Source organism: Plecotus auritus (genome assembly GCF_963455305.1).
Source record: "Plecotus auritus genome assembly, chromosome: 2".
Lineage (NCBI taxonomy): Eukaryota > Metazoa > Chordata > Mammalia > Chiroptera > Vespertilionidae > Plecotus > Plecotus auritus.
In genome coordinates, this window is record NC_137771.1 from 161,086,399 (window position 1) to 161,105,788 (window position 19,390).

Genomic DNA, 19,390 nt, shown 5'->3' on the forward strand with positions numbered 1-19,390 from the left:
GAGCAGGATCCCTCTACATCCTCTTATAAGCTCCTCCTAGCTGGAAGATTCAACTAGAATAAAAAAGATTCAGCATTACTTATATCATGAGTTAAGCCAGTGGTCGGCAAACTGCAGCTCGCGAGCCACATGCGGCTCTTTGGCCCCTTGAGTGTGGCTCTTCCACAAAATACTACATGCAGGCGCACACGTACAGTGCGATTGAAACTTTGTAGCCCATGCGCAGAAGTCGGTTTTCGGCTCTCAAAAGAAATTTCAATCGTTGTACTGTTGATATTTGGCTCTGTTGACTAATGAGTTTGCCGACCACTGAGTTAAGCAAACATGAAAAATAGAGACAAGTCCAAAATCAAAGTTATGTATGCCTGCAAGATTTAGAATTGCTCACTAAGATGAATTTATCTGCAACACTATTCTCCCAGATCCACTGAACACATGGTCTTAATAATATCTGTGGGCAAAAAGCCTTCTGTATCCTAATATAAGTTGTACTGTATGCAAAGGTCTAAACATTGGGGAAAAAAACAAAAAGAAAAAATATTTACCTTGTTCATTATTTCCTCCGTTAAGCAGGAATTCATCATTTTGCCTTTTTAATTCTGTTATATATTTAAAGGCTTGGTCCAGGATCATATTCTTGCTCTGCCAAAGAAAATTAACAATTTAAAAGGTCTTCATTTTAAGACCTTGCCAAAGAAACTTAAAGTGTTGATTTTATTACATACTAGAGGCCCCGTGCATGGATTCGTGCACTGGTGGAGTCCCTCGGCCTGGCCTGCGGGGAATGGGCCGAAACCAGCTCTCCGACATCCCCCGAGGGGTCCCAGATTGCGAGAGGGCACAGGCCAGGCAGAGGGACCCCACTGGTGCGCAATCAGGGCTGGGGAGGGACTGCAAGAGGTTGGCAGGCTGGGAGAGGGACCTCGGGTGGGCTCCAAGGCGTGTCCGGCCCGTCTCACCAAGTCCCGATCAGCCGGACCCCAGCAGCAAGCTAACCTACCGGTCAGAGCATCTACCCCCTGGTGGTCAGTGTGCATCATAGTGACTGGTCGAATGGTCAGACACTTAGCATATTAGGCTCTTATTATATAGGATATGTGATAAGTATCTTTAAAATTTTTTTAAATGCACCAATATTCAAAAGCTTCTACTGCTTATCTTTCATTTACTAAGTATTTATTGAGCATCAACTATGTGTCAAGCTCTGTCCCAGGCACTAGGGATATAATAAACAAAACAGAAAAAGTTCCTGACTTTGAAGAATTTTATACATATACTAGAGGCCCAGTGCACAAATTCATGCACCAGTGGGGTCCCTCAACCTGGCCTGTGGGATCGGGCCAAAACTGGCTCTCCAACATTCCCCAAGGGGTCCCGAATTGAGAGAGGGCACAGGCCAGGCCAAGGGACCCCACCGATGCACAATCAGGCTGGGGAGGGAGGTGGGAGGTTGGCCAGCCAGGGAGGGACCATTGGAGGGCTCCAGGGCATGTCCAGCCCATCTCCCTCAGTCCCAATCAGCCAGACCCCAGCAGCGAGCTAACCTATCGGTCAAAGGGTCTGCCCCCTGGTGGTCAGTACACATCATGGCAACTGGTTGACTGGTTTACTGTCTGCCCCCTGGTGGTCAATGCATGTCAAAGCGAGCAGTTGAGCAGCCTTAGCATATCATTAGCATATTATACTTTGGTTGAACGGCTGACTGGATGACTGGACACAGCACATTAGGCTTTTATTATATAGGACTAGAGGCCCGGTGCATGAAATTTGTGCACAGGATGGGGGGGTCCCTTACCCCAGCTTGCACCCTTTCGCAATCCGGGACTACTGGCTCCTAACCGCTCACCTGCCTGCCTGCCTGATTGCCCCTAACCACGCTGCCTGCCTGCCTGCCTGATCGCCCCTAACCCCTCTGCCTGCCTGCCTGATCACCCCAGCTGCCTCTGCCTGTCTGCCTGATTGCCTCTAACCACTCTGCCTGCCCGCCTGATCGCCCCTCACCACTCTGCCTGCTTGCCTGATTGCCTCTAACCCCTCTGCCTGCCTGCCTGTCTGATCGCCTCTAATCGCCTCTGCCTGCCAGCCTGATCGCCCCTAACTACCTCTACCTGCCGGGCTGATTGCCCCTAACCACCTCTGCCTCGGCCCCTGCCACTGTGGCTTTGTCTGGAAAGACATCTGGTCTATCCGGTCTAATTAGCATATTACCCTTTTATTAGTATAGATATAAATAAAATGCTGTGGGGGAAAAATAGAGCAGAGTACTAGTAAGAAAGGGCCAGAGAGATGGCAGAGGGTACTCTGCGTATGGACTGAATGTTTGTGTCCCCCTACGATTCATGTTGAAACTCTAATCCCTGCTGTGATGATATTTGTATTTTATGTCAAAGTGCTGCTTTATTCTTTATTCTTAATTAACAATTTTAAAAATTGAAAACACAGTATGTGCATATAGCAAAAAAAAGTAAATAATCTGAAGGGATATATAATGAAAACTAATATTTCTTTTGGCTTTAACCTTCCAGACCCTTTTCCAGAGGCCACTACTGTAAAGTGACTTGTGTACCTTTTCAGAATGTTCTATGCCTGTGTGTGTGTGTGTGTGTGTTTAAATCCAGATAGAAAGATACTATAAAGAGTAAGTTACCTGCCCTAACCGGTTTGGCTCAGTGGATAGAGCCTTGGCCTGCTGACTCAAGGGTCCCAGGTTCGATTCCGGTCAAGGGCATGTACCTTGGTTGCAGGCACATACCCAGTGGGGAGTGTGCAGGAGGCAGCTGATGGATGTTTCTCTCTCATCGATGTTTCTAACTCTCTATCCCTCTCCCTTCCTCTCTGTAAAAAATCAATAAAATATATATATTTTTAAAAAGAGTAAGTTACTTTTAAATTTAAAAATATATCTTGGAGATGCTTTTATATAGCATTTAAGTTTCTATATCTATGTTACACCTTCTGAATGCTGTATTTACTTTATTTACCAGTCTGTTACTAAAAAATATTTAAGATATACAAGAGGCATTTCAGTTTTTTATTCTTCAGCTATTAAAAATGTTGCAGTGCCAACTGCAATTGGAAAATAAAATTTTTTAAATGTTACAGTGCATGTTTAACTCCTACTCCCATGTGCACATTATTAAATAACTCTAGTACTTTATCAGACAACTGTTTTCATGCAGGAATCAGTGATTTAGTGCTTTGGTTCAACAAGTTACAATTCTGGGTTCCTTAGACTTAGTCCCCCCAAAAAACCAAAGTAACCCAGGAAACACTTTAGAGAGAGAAAACTGATACTGTCCTTTCTTAACTCAAAAATCGAGACAGTCCTAGCCAGTTTTGCTCAGTGGTTACAGCATCGGCCCTCGGAATAAAGGGTCGCAGGTTCGATTCCAGTTAAGGGCACATATCTTAGTTTCAGGCTCATCCCCAGGCCCCATCGGGGTGTATGAGGGAGGCAACTAATTGATGCGTCTCTCTCATATAGATATTATGCGCTCTCTGTCTCTACCCCTCCCTTCCTCTCTCTCTAAAAATCAATGGAAAAAATATCCTCGGGTAAGGATTAACAACAAAAAAGAGCCAAGACAAAGGCAGAGCCTTACAGTGCCCACTTTCTGCCTCTCTACTTCAGATGGGTGTGGAGACATGTAGCAACAGTGAAGGAAATCTTAATCTATTCAGTTTCTGGGAGCCAAATACTGATTTCCATTGCACAAAGACACCGAGGAATCAAAATGATTATGGTTTCCTTTCAGAGACACTCATAGGAATGAAAGCCAAGAGCAGGAAAATAAGATTTTACTAGGCAAACACAAATATTTACTGAGCAGCTACTATATACATTGAGATGTGGAGGAAGAAAAACAGTCAGAGGACATAGTGTCTGCCCTTAAGTTTGCTATTTGTTAAAGAAACAGAAGATATGTTTTTAGGAAAACTAAAAAACACTTATGCAAGACTAAGTACCGCCCTGGAGGGGAGAATGGAAAGAACTGGAGTGTAAGACCTTCCTAAGGGGACAGTGTAGAGAAGAAGCAAACTGATCTGGACCTCCCTGCGACAGCCCGGCAGGTTCAGGACTGGGAGCTCCCGCGACCACGAAGGTGGGGTGAGAGGTATGGGGATAAAACTGGGGGGCTGGTGGAAGGACTCTTCTTACGTAGTAATAAGAACCAATCCCCACACACTCTATGCAGCTGGATGACTTCCCCTTTCTGCCCCAACCACAGGAGGCAAGTTTGTTTTCTGTGAAATGTAACCAGAGAATTTCAGCCTCATGGATATTTGGCACAGAAGGGAACACACAGAGAGGCTCCTGAATGAAAACGGGAGTGAAGTCAAACTGCCTCCTAAAGCACTCATTTCCCCGACCCAGGTTCCAGAATAATAGCAACCAGCCTCATGCTCTTCCGACCGTTCCCACGCCTAGGTACAGGGCTCAAGGATTCTGCTGGGAGGGGGGGGGGGTGGAGAATTAATAGCTACCCCCAAAACAAACAAAAAGCTACAAATACTGATATTTTTTAGTTTCACAACAATATTAGTTCACCAACTATTCACTCAACAACACTCAGAGCTATCAACAGACAAGCTTAGTCAATCAGCTTTTTAATGTCTCATTCTCAAATATGAAAAAACAACTAAGTATCACTACACATTTCAGGAAAGTCTCCAAACAGAAAGACAAACATACGTAGAGGTTCCTAATCTATCATAGGTACTGAACGTTTATAAAAATGATACTTGATACCGGAAAATATGTAAGCATCTTTTTTCTCCATTATACCAGCCAAGTAAAAGGTTAAGGGAGTGGTGGTAAAAAGGGGAAATCAGGCCCTAGAGTTTGGCTCAGTTGCTAGAGCATTGACCCGAGGACGGAAGGGTCCGGGTTCAATTCTGGTCAAGGGCACATACCTCGGTTGCAAGTTCAATCCCTGACCCTGGTCGGGGCATGTGCAGGAGGGGGCAACCAATCCATGTGTCTCTCTCACATGGATGTTTCTCTCTCTCTCTCTGTCTCTCCCCCTCCCTTCTATTCTCTCTAAAAATTAATGAAATAATATCCTTGGGTGAGGATTAACCAAAAAAAAAAAAAAAAAAAAAAAATCAGAAGATACAAAGTCAACACAGAAAATATTTTTTAAAAACCCTGTAACATTCTCATAGATGAGATTTAATTATCTCCATGAAACAAACATGTGGCATGAAAAGAAACGAAAATAATAAGAAAAAAGACTTTTGGAAATTAAAAATATGAGAGATGAAATTAAAACAGAAGAGTTAAAGGAGACCAACCAATTGAGATAGAAAAGAAAGGGTAGAGGACTCCAGAAGTAAAGTCTCAAAGGAAAAAAAGGGTAAAAGGAAATTATGTGGTACATTTGACCAGGTAGAAACTGTACTAAGAGACAGTTGAAAGTGTGGAAAAATTAAAGAGAGGTATGTAGAAAATTAAGCAAATGTAAAACAATTAGGCAATTATTAACTCAAAAAAAGTTGCATACAAAATGAAACATAATATACTAGTAGTATACTCCTTGACGCAACCATACACAATATTTAGACCATCTTCATAACATAAAAACTGAATGCCAATGTAATCAAAAGTTATGATAGAATTACATTGGATTACTCAAGGGGAAGCCAAGTGAAAAGCATAATAGGAAGTTAATGGATAATATATAAAATGCAAAATAAGATATAACAATATAAGCATGTTATTTTGAAATAGAAAGGTAAATATCAGAAGAAACAGTTGAGAATGATTGCCTCTAAAGAGCTACATTAGAATTGGGAAGTAGTAGGCAGGAGACCAATGTCTGTTATTTTAAGCTTTTTGGTGCTATTTGCTGTGTATATATTAACTGTTGCATATATTAATTTAATTAAATATATAACTGTATTAACCAATGGTCACCCCGATAAATTTATTAGTTTTTTTAAAAAAGAAAAACCACTAGAAAAATGGGTCAAAAACTAGAATAAGCACTACATAAAAAGAAGATATACAAACACTCATTTAAAATATAAAAAAGAAAATCAGTTTTTCAAACTAGTTTAAAACCTCTTTCGATTCAAGAAAACGCTAATAAAAACCATGAAATACTATAATACAAAAGAAATTAATTTAAAAAGGCTAACACAATAGAGGAAACCAAGATGGCGGCATAAGGTATACACCTGTACGTGCTGTCTCTCACAACCACACCAAAACTACAACTAAAAGACAAAACGACTATCATCCAGAACCACGGGAAAGCTGGCTGAGTAGAAGTTCTACAACTAGAAGGAAAGAAAAAAGCTCACTGAGACTGGGTAGGAGGTGCAGAGGCTTGGAAGAGCAGAGGTACGGAGGCACGCAAATCGGGCTGGCAAATGGGTGCGCTGTTTTTTTTCAATAGGAAGGGAGATACAAGCTCCTGACTGCTCTGAACTCCAGTTTCCGTGGAGACTCTGGGGACCCAGACTCCTACGGGGAGAAACTGGACTGTCTGACATTGGGTCGGAAAGCGAGGGTGGCTTTCTTGCAGAGGTGCTCAAAAGAATCATTGTTACAGCGCGGGGCGTGAGACGCAGGGACGCGGAGACACTGAGACGCAGAGAAGCAGAGACGGCTGACTGGCAGCCATTGCTGTTTCCTACGCCCTGGTGATTCCCAGAGACCCCGCCCCATCCAATTTACAACCCTAGCCAAGCTGTGCGCAGCGCCTTTTCCATATGAATGGCCGGTCCTTTTGCAGCATCACCTAACAAACTGCAGCTGGGTCAACTCCAAAACTTCCAAACCCCAAACAAAGAGGAGAAAACTGTAGTTCTCGCTGTAGCTCCTGCTGGGTGGCCTCAGACAGTAGCTGACCTGCACCTCCTTGGAGATCCAGGAGCCAGTGTATCTAGTGCTCAGTGTGAGACGATACCAGATTTCAACTCCTAACATCCATAAGTGACACACTCAAGAGGCAGACTCAGTAAGCACCAAAGCCCCACTGAAGCAAGTCCTGCCCCATAAGGGTGTCTCCAGCACAGCAGTTCTTCCATTATAGACACAGCGGGCCTCACAGCCAATTGGCCTGGAGATCAATTCCTCCCAGTGATACCAACAGCAATCAAGGCTTAACTACAACAAGACTGTGCACGCAGCACACAAAGGGGTCCACCAAGAGTGTCCACCTCAGGTAATTAGGGAGGCTGAGCCACTGGGCCCATTAGGACACCTAGCACACAAAGCCACTCCATCAACACAGGGAAGCAGCCAAAATGCGGAGACAAAGAAACAGGTCACAAATGAAAGAAATGGAGGAAAGCAAACTACTGGATATAGAGTTCAAAACCACAGTTATAAGGTTACTCAAGAATCTTCTAGAAACCTCTGAAAAACTTAGTGAGACCTCCGAGGAACTTAGTGAGACCTTCAAGGATCTTAATGAGAATGCCAAAAAAATGGAAAAGGACCAGTCAGAAATTAAGCATTCACTGTCTGAAATAAAGAATAATATACAGAAATTCAACAGTTGACTAGAGGATCCCAATAATCAAATCAAAGATTTGAAATACAAGGAAGCAAAAAACACCCAACCAGAAAAACAAAAAGAAAAAAGAATCCAAAAATATGTAGAGTAAGGAGCCTCTGGGACAACTTCAAGTGTACCAACATCCGAATTATGGGGGTGCCAGAAGAAGAGAGAGAGCAAGATATTGAAAACCTATTAAAAGAAATAATAACAGAAAACTTCCCCTACCTGGTGAAAGAAATAGACTTACAAGTTCAGGAAGTGCAGAGAACCCCAAAGAAGAGGAATCCAAAGAGGACCACACCAAGTCACATCATAATTAAAATGTCAAAGGCAAAAGACAAAGAGAGAATCTTGAAAGCAGCAAGAGAAAAACGGTTAGTTACCTACAAGGGAGTACCCATACGACTGTTAGCTGATTTCTCGGCAGAAACTATGCAGGCCAGAAGGGAGTGGCAAGAAATATTCAAAGTGATGAACAGCAAAAACCTACAACCAAGATTACTCTACCCAGCAAAGCTATCATTTAGAATTGAAGGTCAGATAAAGAGCTTCACAGACAAGAAAAAGCTAAAGGAGTTCATCACCACCAAACCAGGATTATATGAAATGCTGAAGGGTATTCTTTAAGAAGAGAAAGAAGAAGAAAAAGGTAAAGATAAAAATTATGAACAACAAAGTGACAACAAATACATATCTATCAACAAGTGAATCTAAAAATCAAGTGAATAAAAAGTCTGATGAACAAAATAAACTGGTGAATATAATAGAATCAGGGGCATAGAAAGGGAGTGGACTGACAATTCTCACGGGGAAGGGGGCGTGAGGAGTGCAGGAAGAGACTGGATAAAAATCTTACACCTATGGATGAGGACAGTGGCGGGGGTAAGAGCATGGGGTGTGGGGGATTTATGGGGGGGGGGGAGGAACATCTGTAATAATCTGAACAATAAAGATTTATTTATTTAAAAAAAGGCTAACACAAATGATGCTATCCTATTACAATGGAATCCTATATAATAAAAGGATAATATACAAATAGACCAAACAGCGGAATGACCAGTCGCTATGATGAGCACTGACCACCAGCAGGCAGACGCTCTATGCAAGAGCTGCCCCCTGGTGGTCAGTGCACTCCCACATGGGGAGTGCTGCTCAGTCAGAAGCCAGGCTCATGGCTGGTGAGTGCAACAGCGGTAGAAGGAGCTTCTCCCTGAGGCAGCACTAAGGAGCAGCGAGACCGGCTTCTGGCTGAGAAGTGCTCACACAGGGAACTCCCATGGGGAGCGGGCCTCAGCTGGCAGGCGGACATCCCCCGAGTGGTCCCAGACTGCAAGAGGGCACAGGCCTAAGGGAACCCCCCCTCAGTGCACGAATGTCGTGCACCAGGCCTCTAGTCCTATCTAATAAAGAGGTAATATGCAAATTGACCATCACTCCAACACACAAGATGGCCACCCCCATGTGGTCAAAGATGGCCGCCCCCATGTGGCCAGCAGGGGAGGGCAGTTGTGGGCAATCAGGCCAGCAAGGGAGGACAGTTGGGAAGGCACCAGGCCTGCAAGAGAGGGAAATTGGGAGGGACTAGGCCTGCAGGGGAGGGCAGTTGGGGGGGGACCCAGGACTGCAGGGGCGGGCAGTTGGGGGGGACCAGGCCTGTAGGGGAGGGCAGTTGGGGGCGACCAGGCCTGCAGGGGAGGACAGTTGGGGCGGACCAGGCCAGCAGGGGAGGGCAGTTGGGGCAGACCAGGCCTGTAGGGGAGAGGAGTTGGGGGGGGACCAGGCCAGCAGGGGAGGGCAGTTGGGGGGGACCCAGGCCTACAGGGGAGGGCAGTTGGGGGCGACCAGGCCTGCAGGGGAGGGCAGTTGGGGGTGACCAGGCCTGCAGGGGAGGGCAGTTGGGGGTGACCAGGCCAGCAAGGGAGGGCAGTTGGGGGCAAGCAGGCCAGCAGGGGAAGGCAGTTGCGAGGGACCAGGCCTGCAGGGGAGGGCAGTTGGGATGGGACACTGCGAACAGGGGAGGGCAGTTGGGGGGGACCAGGACTGCAAGGAGGGTAGTTGGGGGGGACCAGGCCTGCAGGAAAGGGCAGTTGGGGTGACCAGGGCAGCAGGGGAGGGCAGTTGGGGGCGACCAGGCCTGCAGGGTAGGACAGTTGCGGGGGACCAGGGCTGCAGGGGAGGATAGTTGGGGGTGACCAGGCCAGCATGGGAGGGCAGTTAGGGGTTACCAGGCCAGCAGGGGAGGGCAGTTGAAGGCGACCAGGCCAGCAGGGGAGGGCAGTTGAAGGCGACCAGGCCTGCAGGGGAGGGCTGTTAGGGGTAACCAGGCCGGCAGGGGAGGGCCGTTAGGGGTGACCAGGCAGGCAGGGAAGGGCATTTAGGGCAATCGGGCCGGCAGGGAGGGCAGTTAGGGGTGACCAGGCTGGCAGGGGAGTGGTTAGGGGGTGATCAGGCTGGCAGGCAGAAGCAGTTAGGGGCAATCAGGCAGGCAGGTAGGCGAGCGATGGGAGACAGCAGTCCTGGATTGTGAGAGGGATCCCAGATTGGAGAGGGTGCAGGATGGGCTGAGGGACACACACCCGCCGTGCACAAATTTTGTGCACCAGGCCTCTAGTACGATATAACCAGTAAAATGTTACAACACATGAGGAAATGTATCTACAACTAAGTCTACTATGTACCACTGAGTGAAAATACAAAGCATGTTGTGACACTACTCAGACATAGTCACAAAGCAATGTCTAAAGAGATATGTAACAAGTTTTAGCACTGATTATAACTTGAGCATATAATGTCAATTTATTTATTTAACTTAATTTTTAAGATTTTTTTTATTGTTGACAGTAATCAATTTATTTTTTATTTATTTTATTTTTTAAAAAAATATATTTTATTGATTTTTTACAGAGAGGAAGGGAGAGGGATAGAGAGTTAGAAACATCGATGAGAGAGAAACATCGACCAGCTGCCTCCTGCACACCCCCTACTGGGGATATGCCCGCAATCAAGGTACATGCCCTTGACTGGAATCGAACCTGGGACCTCTCAGTCCGCAGGCCGACGCTCTATCCACTTAGCCAAACCAGTCAGGGCTCAATTTATTTTTTAATCTTTCTATGCCTTCCATGTTGCTTCCATTTTTATTGTTTTGATTTCAGTGAGTATGCTATATCGTCATTATCAGAAGAAACAAAAAACTTAAAGAAAATTGTCTGCTTAAATAAGCTGAGATTTTAGTGGAGGTTGATAAGGTGTGGAAAACAAAATAAAGAAGAGATCCTTAGAAGATTCTAGGTAAGAATTTAAGATAGTAAAGAACATGATTGGGGAAAATAAAAGAAATGACTAGTAAATACAGTTGCATACATATACTAGTACACTAGAGGCCCGGTGCCCGAAATTCGTGCACGGGGGTGTGTGACCCTCAGCCCAGCCTGCACCCTCTCCAATCTGGGACCCCTCGAGGGATGTCCGACTGCCCATTTAGGCCCGATCCTACTGGGATCGGGCCTAAACGGGCGGTCGGACATCCCTCTCACAATCCAGGACTGCTGGCTCCCAACTGCTCGCCTGCCTGCCTTCCTGATTGCCCCTAACCGCTTCTGCCTGCCAGCCTGGTCATCCCCTAACCACTCCCCTGCCAGCCTGATTGATGCCTAACTGCTCCCCTGCCAGCCTGTTTGCCCCTAATTGCCCTCCCCTGCCAGCCTGGTCACCCCTAACTGCCCTCCCCTGCTGGCCTGGTCTCCCCTAACTGCCCTCCCCTGCAGGCTTGATCGCCCCCAACTGCCCTCCCTTGCAGGCCTGGTCCCTCCCAACTGCCCGCCTCTACCAGCCTGATCAACCACATCTGCCCTCCCTTGCAGGGCTGGTCCCTCCCAACTGCCCTCCCCTGCTGGCCATCTTGTGGTGGTCATTTTGTGTTCACATGGGGGCAGCCATCTTTGACCACATGGGGCAGCAATCCTGTGTGTTGGAGTGATTGTCAATTTGCATATTACTCTTTTATTAGATAGTATGGAGGCCTGGTGCATGGGTGGGGGCCAGCTGGTTTGCCCTGAAGGGTGTCCCGGATCACGGTGGGGGTTCCCTTGGGGCATGAGGTGGCCTGGGTGAGGGGCCTGTGGTGGTTTGCAGGCCGGCCACACCCCCCAGCAACCCAAGTGGAGGCCCTGGTATCTGGGATTTATTTATCTTCTATAATTGAAACTTTGTAGCCTTGAGTGGAGCCAAGCCTCCTGCTTGCTCCGTGGCCGCAGCCATTTTTGTTGGGATTTATTTATCTTCTATAATTGAAACTTTGTAGCCTTGAGTGGAGGCCTAGGCCGGTCAGGGTGTGCAGAAAGCTTGACTTCCTCCATCACCGGGAGCAACTCAAGCCTCCTGCTCTCTCCATCTCCATGGCTGCCGCCATTTTTGTTGGGATTTATTTTCTTCTATAATTGAAACTTTGTAGCCTTGAGTGGAGGCTTAGGCTGGCCAGGGTGTGCGGAAAGCTTGGCTTCCTCCATTACTGGGGAAACCCAAGCCTCCTGCTCGCTCTGTGTCCACAGCAACTTGGTTGGGTTAATTTGCATACTCGCTCCTGATTGGCTGGTGGGCATGGCTTGTTGGTGTAGCGGAGGTATGGTCAATTTGCATATTACGCTTTTATTAGATAGTATGTAATCATGGGACTGAATAATTCAAGATTTTAAAGATCTAGAAATGATATGGTCCATTTGATCATGTAAAAACTGTACTAGAAGATCATTGGGAGTGTGGGAAGAATTAAACATAGCCATACAGAAACTTAAGAGAATGAAAAATTATGAGACAATTATTAACTCCAAAAAACTATTCATGACAGGGAACAAGAATAACCATTTAAACAATGGGGGATTATCTGCTCACAAGTTATGAATAAAAATGAGGAGACTTCTTACCTGCTTCAGCGCAGGGGAACATGGGATCAGCTCTCCTATTCTGTTAATCCCAGCATTGATTTTCTTCTTCCTATGCCTCTCCACTAGAGAGGGGGGAAAATCCATTTATCAAACCTACAGACAATTTGCTTCATTCTCCCTAGTAAAGAAATTTTAGGCTAAGAAAATCTTACCTAATAGTATCTACTAACTATAGTAAGATTTCTAAGAATGTCAGATTTTAAGTCTAGTGTTATGAAAATTGATATAGCCAATACTTTTATTAGCACTTTAAAAATGAGATCTATAATTACTAAATTCAAATTATAAACAAATTGCTAATGTTATATTACTGTTGCAATTATATTATAGTTCAGGTATTACTAGAGATTTTAATAACCAAATTTCAAGAACCCACTAATAAGCTAAGTTACTAGAAAACTGCCTCTTTATATAAGATGGGCAAATGAGACCTTTCTAAACAGATTAGGATGACTAGAGAACATTTGTGGAATAGAAACTGCTATTAGTTATAACTTAAAATAGACAAGAAAATGGGGTCTGGGTTGTTTACTTTGGCCACATAGAAATTTTCCCATCCAAGAAACTGGGTATTTGACAACTTCTCAATGAACTGGGAAATGTTCTGGGTTTATGTGCTACAACTTTAAAAGTTGTATGGAAGGATCAAGAAGATACAAGAGCCCTAGCTGATTTGGCTCAGTGAATAGAGCATTGGCCTGCGGACTGAAGGGTCCCAGGTTCGATTCCGGTCAAGGGCACATGCCCATGTTGCAGGCTAGTTTCCCTGTAGGGGGCTTGCAGGAGGCAGTCGATGAATGATTCTCATCATTAGTGTTTCTCTCTCTCTCCCTCTCCCTTCCGCTCTGAAATCAATAAAAATATATTAAAAAATAAAAGAGGATACAAGACATTATCTAAATAATTTCTTTAAGTTCTATTGTACACTGTTAGTAGAAACACTGGTCTTGGCTATTTTCTGTGAGAAAATTTTCTAAAATATTCCTGTCTAATAAGATTCCAGTGCTTCTAAAAGGATGATCTTTCAAATTGTAGCATAGGTAGGTCTTGCTTTGCAAAAGATATTCTTTTTGCTTCAGAATCTAGCAGTAAGAACATCCTTTTTAATGATATCTAATCATTCTGAATAAATTACTATCAGAACATATTTATAGCACCAGATGATAGTTGACACCAATAAAACATTTAGGTCAAGCATATCAAATTCAACGCACAGGCCACATGCAGCCCACAACGAATATTTTTGTGGCCCAAACAATACAACGGTATGTAAGAGATGTTTTAATAAAAATTTCATAACGTAATTTTTATAATATCCTATTATACATAATTATTAATAATGAACTATAACGTTCACTAATGACTGATTACTATAATGGTGTGGCATTCATTTCCCTTATGCGCATTATGCACAGGCACACCATTTCTCTCCACTAATACTAGCAGCAAATATTTTAGCAGCTGATTGCCATGTCATAAGTCTTGGACTGACTTGTTTGGTGTGGGCAACAGGAAATATTTCACTTTCAAAGAACAAGAAAATAGGTTTATTTGCATTACGCTTACTAATTTGTGCAGTTATTCAGTGCCTGGTAAGTTAATGTTCAAGAAAAATTTTAATTTTTATTAAAATGTCCTATTATTTTATATTAACGATTACTCATTGATTTCAGCCCTTTGTATTCAGCATGTCTCTATCGAAATAAACCTATGTTTCTATGAAAATTGAAGCTTTTGTTTTTTTTGCGGCCCACATAAACTTAAACTTTGTTTATTTGGCCCGTGTTAGCCTTTGAGTTTGACATGCCTGATTTAGGTCATATATACGAAAGAGCTTAAACTCATATGGCCAAAAAAAAAAAGCAAAGCAATACGTATAGTTCACCTTTCTTCTGAATTCTCTAACCATAGTATCTCTTGTTATCTATGAGCAGACTTTTTAATGTGTGGAAGTAAAAACAACAACAACATTAAGACTCTTTACCCATGGTGATAAAGGGGAATTAAAGCAGTCAACTCCCTTCTGGGGAACAGCAATATTCCACCAGTGGTCAACACTTCTCTCCATAGATAAAATTTTCCCCAGGGTTCTTTACTTAGGGAAAGGAAGGTATCAATTATAATATAGATAACAGAAATTAACTTCTATTTTTTTAAGATCGATTTCAGTGAAGTCTCTGATGGAAAATAAATGTTATAAAATGTACCAAATTATAAATGTATGTGCAATTACTTCTATACATGTTTATCTGGCTTTGGCCTATAATTTTGATGTTTGAGATAAAATTAAATATTTTCTATACTTCTTCCTATAATTTAGGACTTCACAACTTAAGACTGTTCACATTTTAAGTACCTTTAAGATCTACAGCCTACTGCTCATCTCTTTCCTATTCCTCTAGGCAGCCAGCTCCCTGTGGAATTTCTGCAAAGGTACATACTCTACTTTCTATTTAGGAAAAGTACATCTGGAATCACTCAAAATACTAAAATCACTCAGTGAGTGAAATCACTTAACACACTAGTTCCAGGGGTATATTAACCCTTAAATTATCTAAATAGACAATAAATCAGAAGATGATAAGCAAGCCATCTTCATGAGCTTCAGGGGTGTTCAGTCAATTAAAAATAAGAAAGAAAGACTTTTCTAAAATGATTCTATACATATAGCATAAAAGCTTATAATCAACTGTAGTATAATTTCATTTTGAATACAAAAATGTTAACAAATAAAATTTAAATTGCTGTTTCTACCTGCATTGTGTGTCTCCCGGTTTTTCTTTCTGAAACAAAAAGTGGAGATAAAAGGAACATGAAAATAATAGAAAACCATTTTCACCACTTTACATTTTGAGACCATAAAAATCAATTTTATTAATTTGTATTTATTGCATCAATAAGAAACTATCTAAATAAAATTTATATATGTTAATATATATAATGGTATGTAATCTTAATATATATTATGGTATGTAAACTTAACTTCAGATACATCAATATAAATTTTGAATCCACAATTTCTGAAAGTAACTACAATTCTCTATTCTTACACATCCACAAGCCATTGGTCAGAAAGCAAATCAACAAAAACTACTTGAAAAATGTAATTAAAGAACTAGTCAACTCTCAAAGTAATGTGCCAAGTAGGTGACTTATTTTGTTTTTGTTTTTATTTTTTAAGAGAGAGTAGAGGGAGGGAAGGGGAGAGAAAGAGAGAAACATTGACTGGTTGCCTCCCACATCCACCTGACTGGGGGTGGGCATGGAACCTGCAACCCAGGTATGCGCCCTTGACAGGGAATTGAACCCGAGACCTTTCGGTGCTCAGGCCGATGCTCTATTCACTGAGTAACACCGGCCAGGGCACAAGTAGGTGACTTCTGATGTTTGCCTGGCACCCAGGCTGAGGTGGAGGTGAGTGTGTAAAGGAGATAAGCAACAGCAGGGAGGAACCTGGAAATCCCCAGGAAGGTAACTATGGCAACCACCAGCACCCAAGCACTGACAAGTGGCATTTCAGCCACCTTTTGCAATTATGTACCTTAAGTTATCCAAACGCTTAAATTTTATTAAAAGCTAATCTATTAAAAAGATTGATTTTTCCCTTTCAAGTACTATTATTCAATACATTAACATTTTCTAACAGCTAATGGGTAAAAAAAAGAGAATAGTGATTTAAATATTAATGGAAGCAGCCTGGCCAGTGGAGTTCAATAGTTCAGCATCGGCCTATGAACCAGGAGGTCATGGTTTGATTTCCGATCAGGACACATTCGCGGGTTGAAGGCTCGATCCCCGGGGTGGGGGGAGGGGGGTAGGGGGGTTAGGGGGAGGTTCAAGGGGGGCATGCAGGAGGCAGTTGATCAATGATTCTCTCATTATTGATGTTTCTATCTCTCCCTCTCCCTTACTCTCTGAAATCAATAAAAATATTTTTTAAAAATTAATGGAAACATTGGCCATGTAATTCTAAGCAGAAACACTGGCAAAAATGGTAGAAATCCAGAAGGGGGGTTATACAAAGAACCAAAAATAATATTTTACTGATATGCATATTGACATAATGGTTTCTAATGTCACAAAATGTCTATTCAAACTGACTTCAGCCTGCGTGAGCTTAGGATCTACAAAGACTAATCCTGTTTGGAGTAAAAACTTTCAGAAGAAACTAAACATTTAGAATAGATTTGGTATTACACTTGGTACACTGCTGGCAGAATAAGAACAAGTAAATGTTAACTATGTACCTTTTTCTATAAAGCAATTTCTATCTATCCACACATATTTTGAAAGAGTAATGGTTTTCTAGGCACCCAAATGAAAGTTCCCTAAGGATTACCTATTTAATAAAGTAGGGACTAATTCTGCTTCTTATCTTCTAAAATGATATTATTTTTTAACTGTGGCTACTTACCTGTGCTGCTTTTTTGTAGGAGTCTCATTTTCTGTCATTTCTGGCATGGTTACAGTGATAGGGACCTACAAGGCATGGAAAGACACACCAGAAAGTTTAAAATCATTCTAGTATCTCAGGAAAATTAATAGCAATTTGGTTCAAATACCAAATGCTAAAAAAATAAAAGTGATATCATGAAAAAAGCACTGGGGATAGAAAAATGTATAAGAAAAAAGGACAAAAAACATTATATCTAGCAGATGGAGAATGAGATGAATGTCAAATGTGAGGTGTAGCAAAAAAGCAGAGAGAAAGACCATATGAGCTTGGAAATCAAGGAAAGTTAATCAAGGGTGTGGATTTGAACAAGACCTAGAAAGACAGGTAAAACATACTTGAGTTGGGAGAGTATGTTCTTTGTTCATGATACTGTTTGTGATACAAAATTTAACCTAGAACAATGGACCCTCTCTCTGAACACAGAACAAACAAAAGTGACAAGCAGACAAACATGTAATATTCTGTACATGGAAACATTCATTCATTCATTCACTCATTTGCTAGGCCTCTTTCATTTCAAACTGAAAAAAAGTCTTAAGTTACCATTTTAAGAGTCATTAAACTCTGAGTATGAAAATTCTATTTATATTTAAAATATCATAATAGTAAAGAATGTATGTACTATAAGAAAATATACACATGTGCCAAAAAAGCCTGAAAGCAAATACATTGAAATATTAATCATAGTTATATAAGGCCAGCAATAATAGAGGTGATTTCTTTCTCTTTTCTAATTTTCAAATATTCTGTAATGAAAACTAAAGTGCTTTTAAATCTGAGGGATTGACAATCTTTCAAAAGAGGTTTGTCAAGTTGGGCTACCTTTTCTGGTGTGCTGGAGGACATGCGGGTGTGGTTCCCCATTTTTCTCTGTCAGAGGAAGGAAGAAGGCAGCAAGTATGGAATCTGAAGCCAGCACAACTGTAAAACCTGATTCTGCCATTTCCTAGCTGTGAGGTCCTGGGCAAGTTGTATTACCTCTTGGAACCTCACATGTCTCATCTACAAAATGGGTCATAATCACAATATCTAGATTATTGAGGCATTTCAAGAAAGGAAGGAAAGAATGCAAGGAGAGCACAACAGCAAGGAGCCTAGCAGTAAGAAGAAGTCAATAAATGCTAGCTATCAATATTAATGAAGTATTTTAGGTTAAGGCTTTAACCTGGGAAGGAAGTGAAGGGTCCTGGGAAATAGTAGAAGTGAATGCAGAGGTGATGACAGGAAGTGCTAGCAGAAGCAGCCTAAGGAGAAATGTGTGCTTAAGACCCATTTTCAGCAGCTTATTCTACCTTCTCCTTAACACTTGTGAAGTTACATATCTGCCTAAAAGCAACACACTCACATTAGATGACCATATAATGATAATGTGGGACATGTGAGTAAATACACCCATCACTTTTCTTACCCAAAGGCTTGCAGAATTTCTTCACTTTTGATTCCTGGCTTCCAACGCCTCCCGTTTATGATCCAAATCTATCATCTTCTGCCAGAAGATGGTCTATAAGTTGTGTTTTCTTCTTACTACACAAGAGAAAAATCAATACATGTTTATAGCAGCATGTAAGACAAGAACTGGTGATCTATGGCATGAAGGTAGATTTTCACTTGCAAGGCAATAAATGTAGTTGCTTTCAAAAGTCACTTTCCTAAGGCTTACCCATGGTCCACCCCACAAAGATAACAGTACTGCAGCTATGGGATGGTTGGTCCCCAGGTGACTTTCTCCTTTCTCTTAGGCATGCTCACTATCCCTCAGGTTCTTACTGTCCTCCATCTAGCTCTTACACTAAGACCTGTCCTTAATTCTAAAATTATCTTTCCTTTAATTTCCTACTCCCCAGCTTCACTTCTCTCCTGTCAGAGTGACTGAAAACTTACTCAAGGACCTTTCACTAAGGCTACACTAGGAAGACAGCACTCAGACCTGTGCATTACATGAGTTCTGTAAACTAAAATTAATTTTAGGCTATAATAAAGAATTCAAAGCATTTATTTGAGCAAAAAGAGCTGTAGCCCAGGTGACAGATTCAGGTAGCACCCTAAATTGTGTTCCACCAAGTTAAAGGAGAGGCTGGGGGAGTGGGGGTGTTGTTTTTAAAAATGATTTTATTGGTTTTAGAGAGAGAGGATGAGAGAGAGAGAGAGAGATAGAAACATTGATAAGAGAGAAACTGATTGGCTGCCTCCTGCACGCCAACTACTGGGGATCAAGCCTGCAACCCCGGCATGTGCCCTGACCGGGAATCAAACCGGGGACCTCTTGGTGCATAGGACACAGCTCAACCAACTGAGCAACACCAGCTGGGTGAGGCGGGGTTTTTTTATAGCAGTAGTTCGTATCCAGGGTCCCAATTAGGTCCATTTATAAAATGAAGTATCAAAATTGTGCAGTCCTGATTAGACAGGGCAGGTCTCAATCCATTGGTAGAAAGAGGAAACCAGGGTAGAAAGAGAAAGCAGAGAGTTCAATCTGAGGT

At 42.5% G+C, this 19,390-nt stretch overlaps 1 protein-coding gene across 1 annotated transcript in view; it reads right to left on the bottom strand.

Moving 5' to 3' along the window:
* USF3 (upstream transcription factor family member 3) overlaps positions 1-19,390 on the bottom strand; it is a 53,226-nt gene that overhangs the window by 9,236 nt on the left and 24,600 nt on the right. Inside the window, exons 2-6 of the mRNA XM_080657934.1 lie at positions 18,319-18,434; positions 16,869-16,933; positions 15,209-15,237; positions 12,434-12,516; positions 546-642 (exon numbers count right to left, since the gene is read on the bottom strand). Coding sequence (XP_080514060.1) covers positions 546-642; positions 12,434-12,516; positions 15,209-15,237; positions 16,869-16,915 — 256 coding nt within the window. The 5' untranslated portion in view covers positions 16,916-16,933; positions 18,319-18,434. The remainder of the gene's footprint in view (positions 1-545; positions 643-12,433; positions 12,517-15,208; positions 15,238-16,868; positions 16,934-18,318; positions 18,435-19,390) is intronic.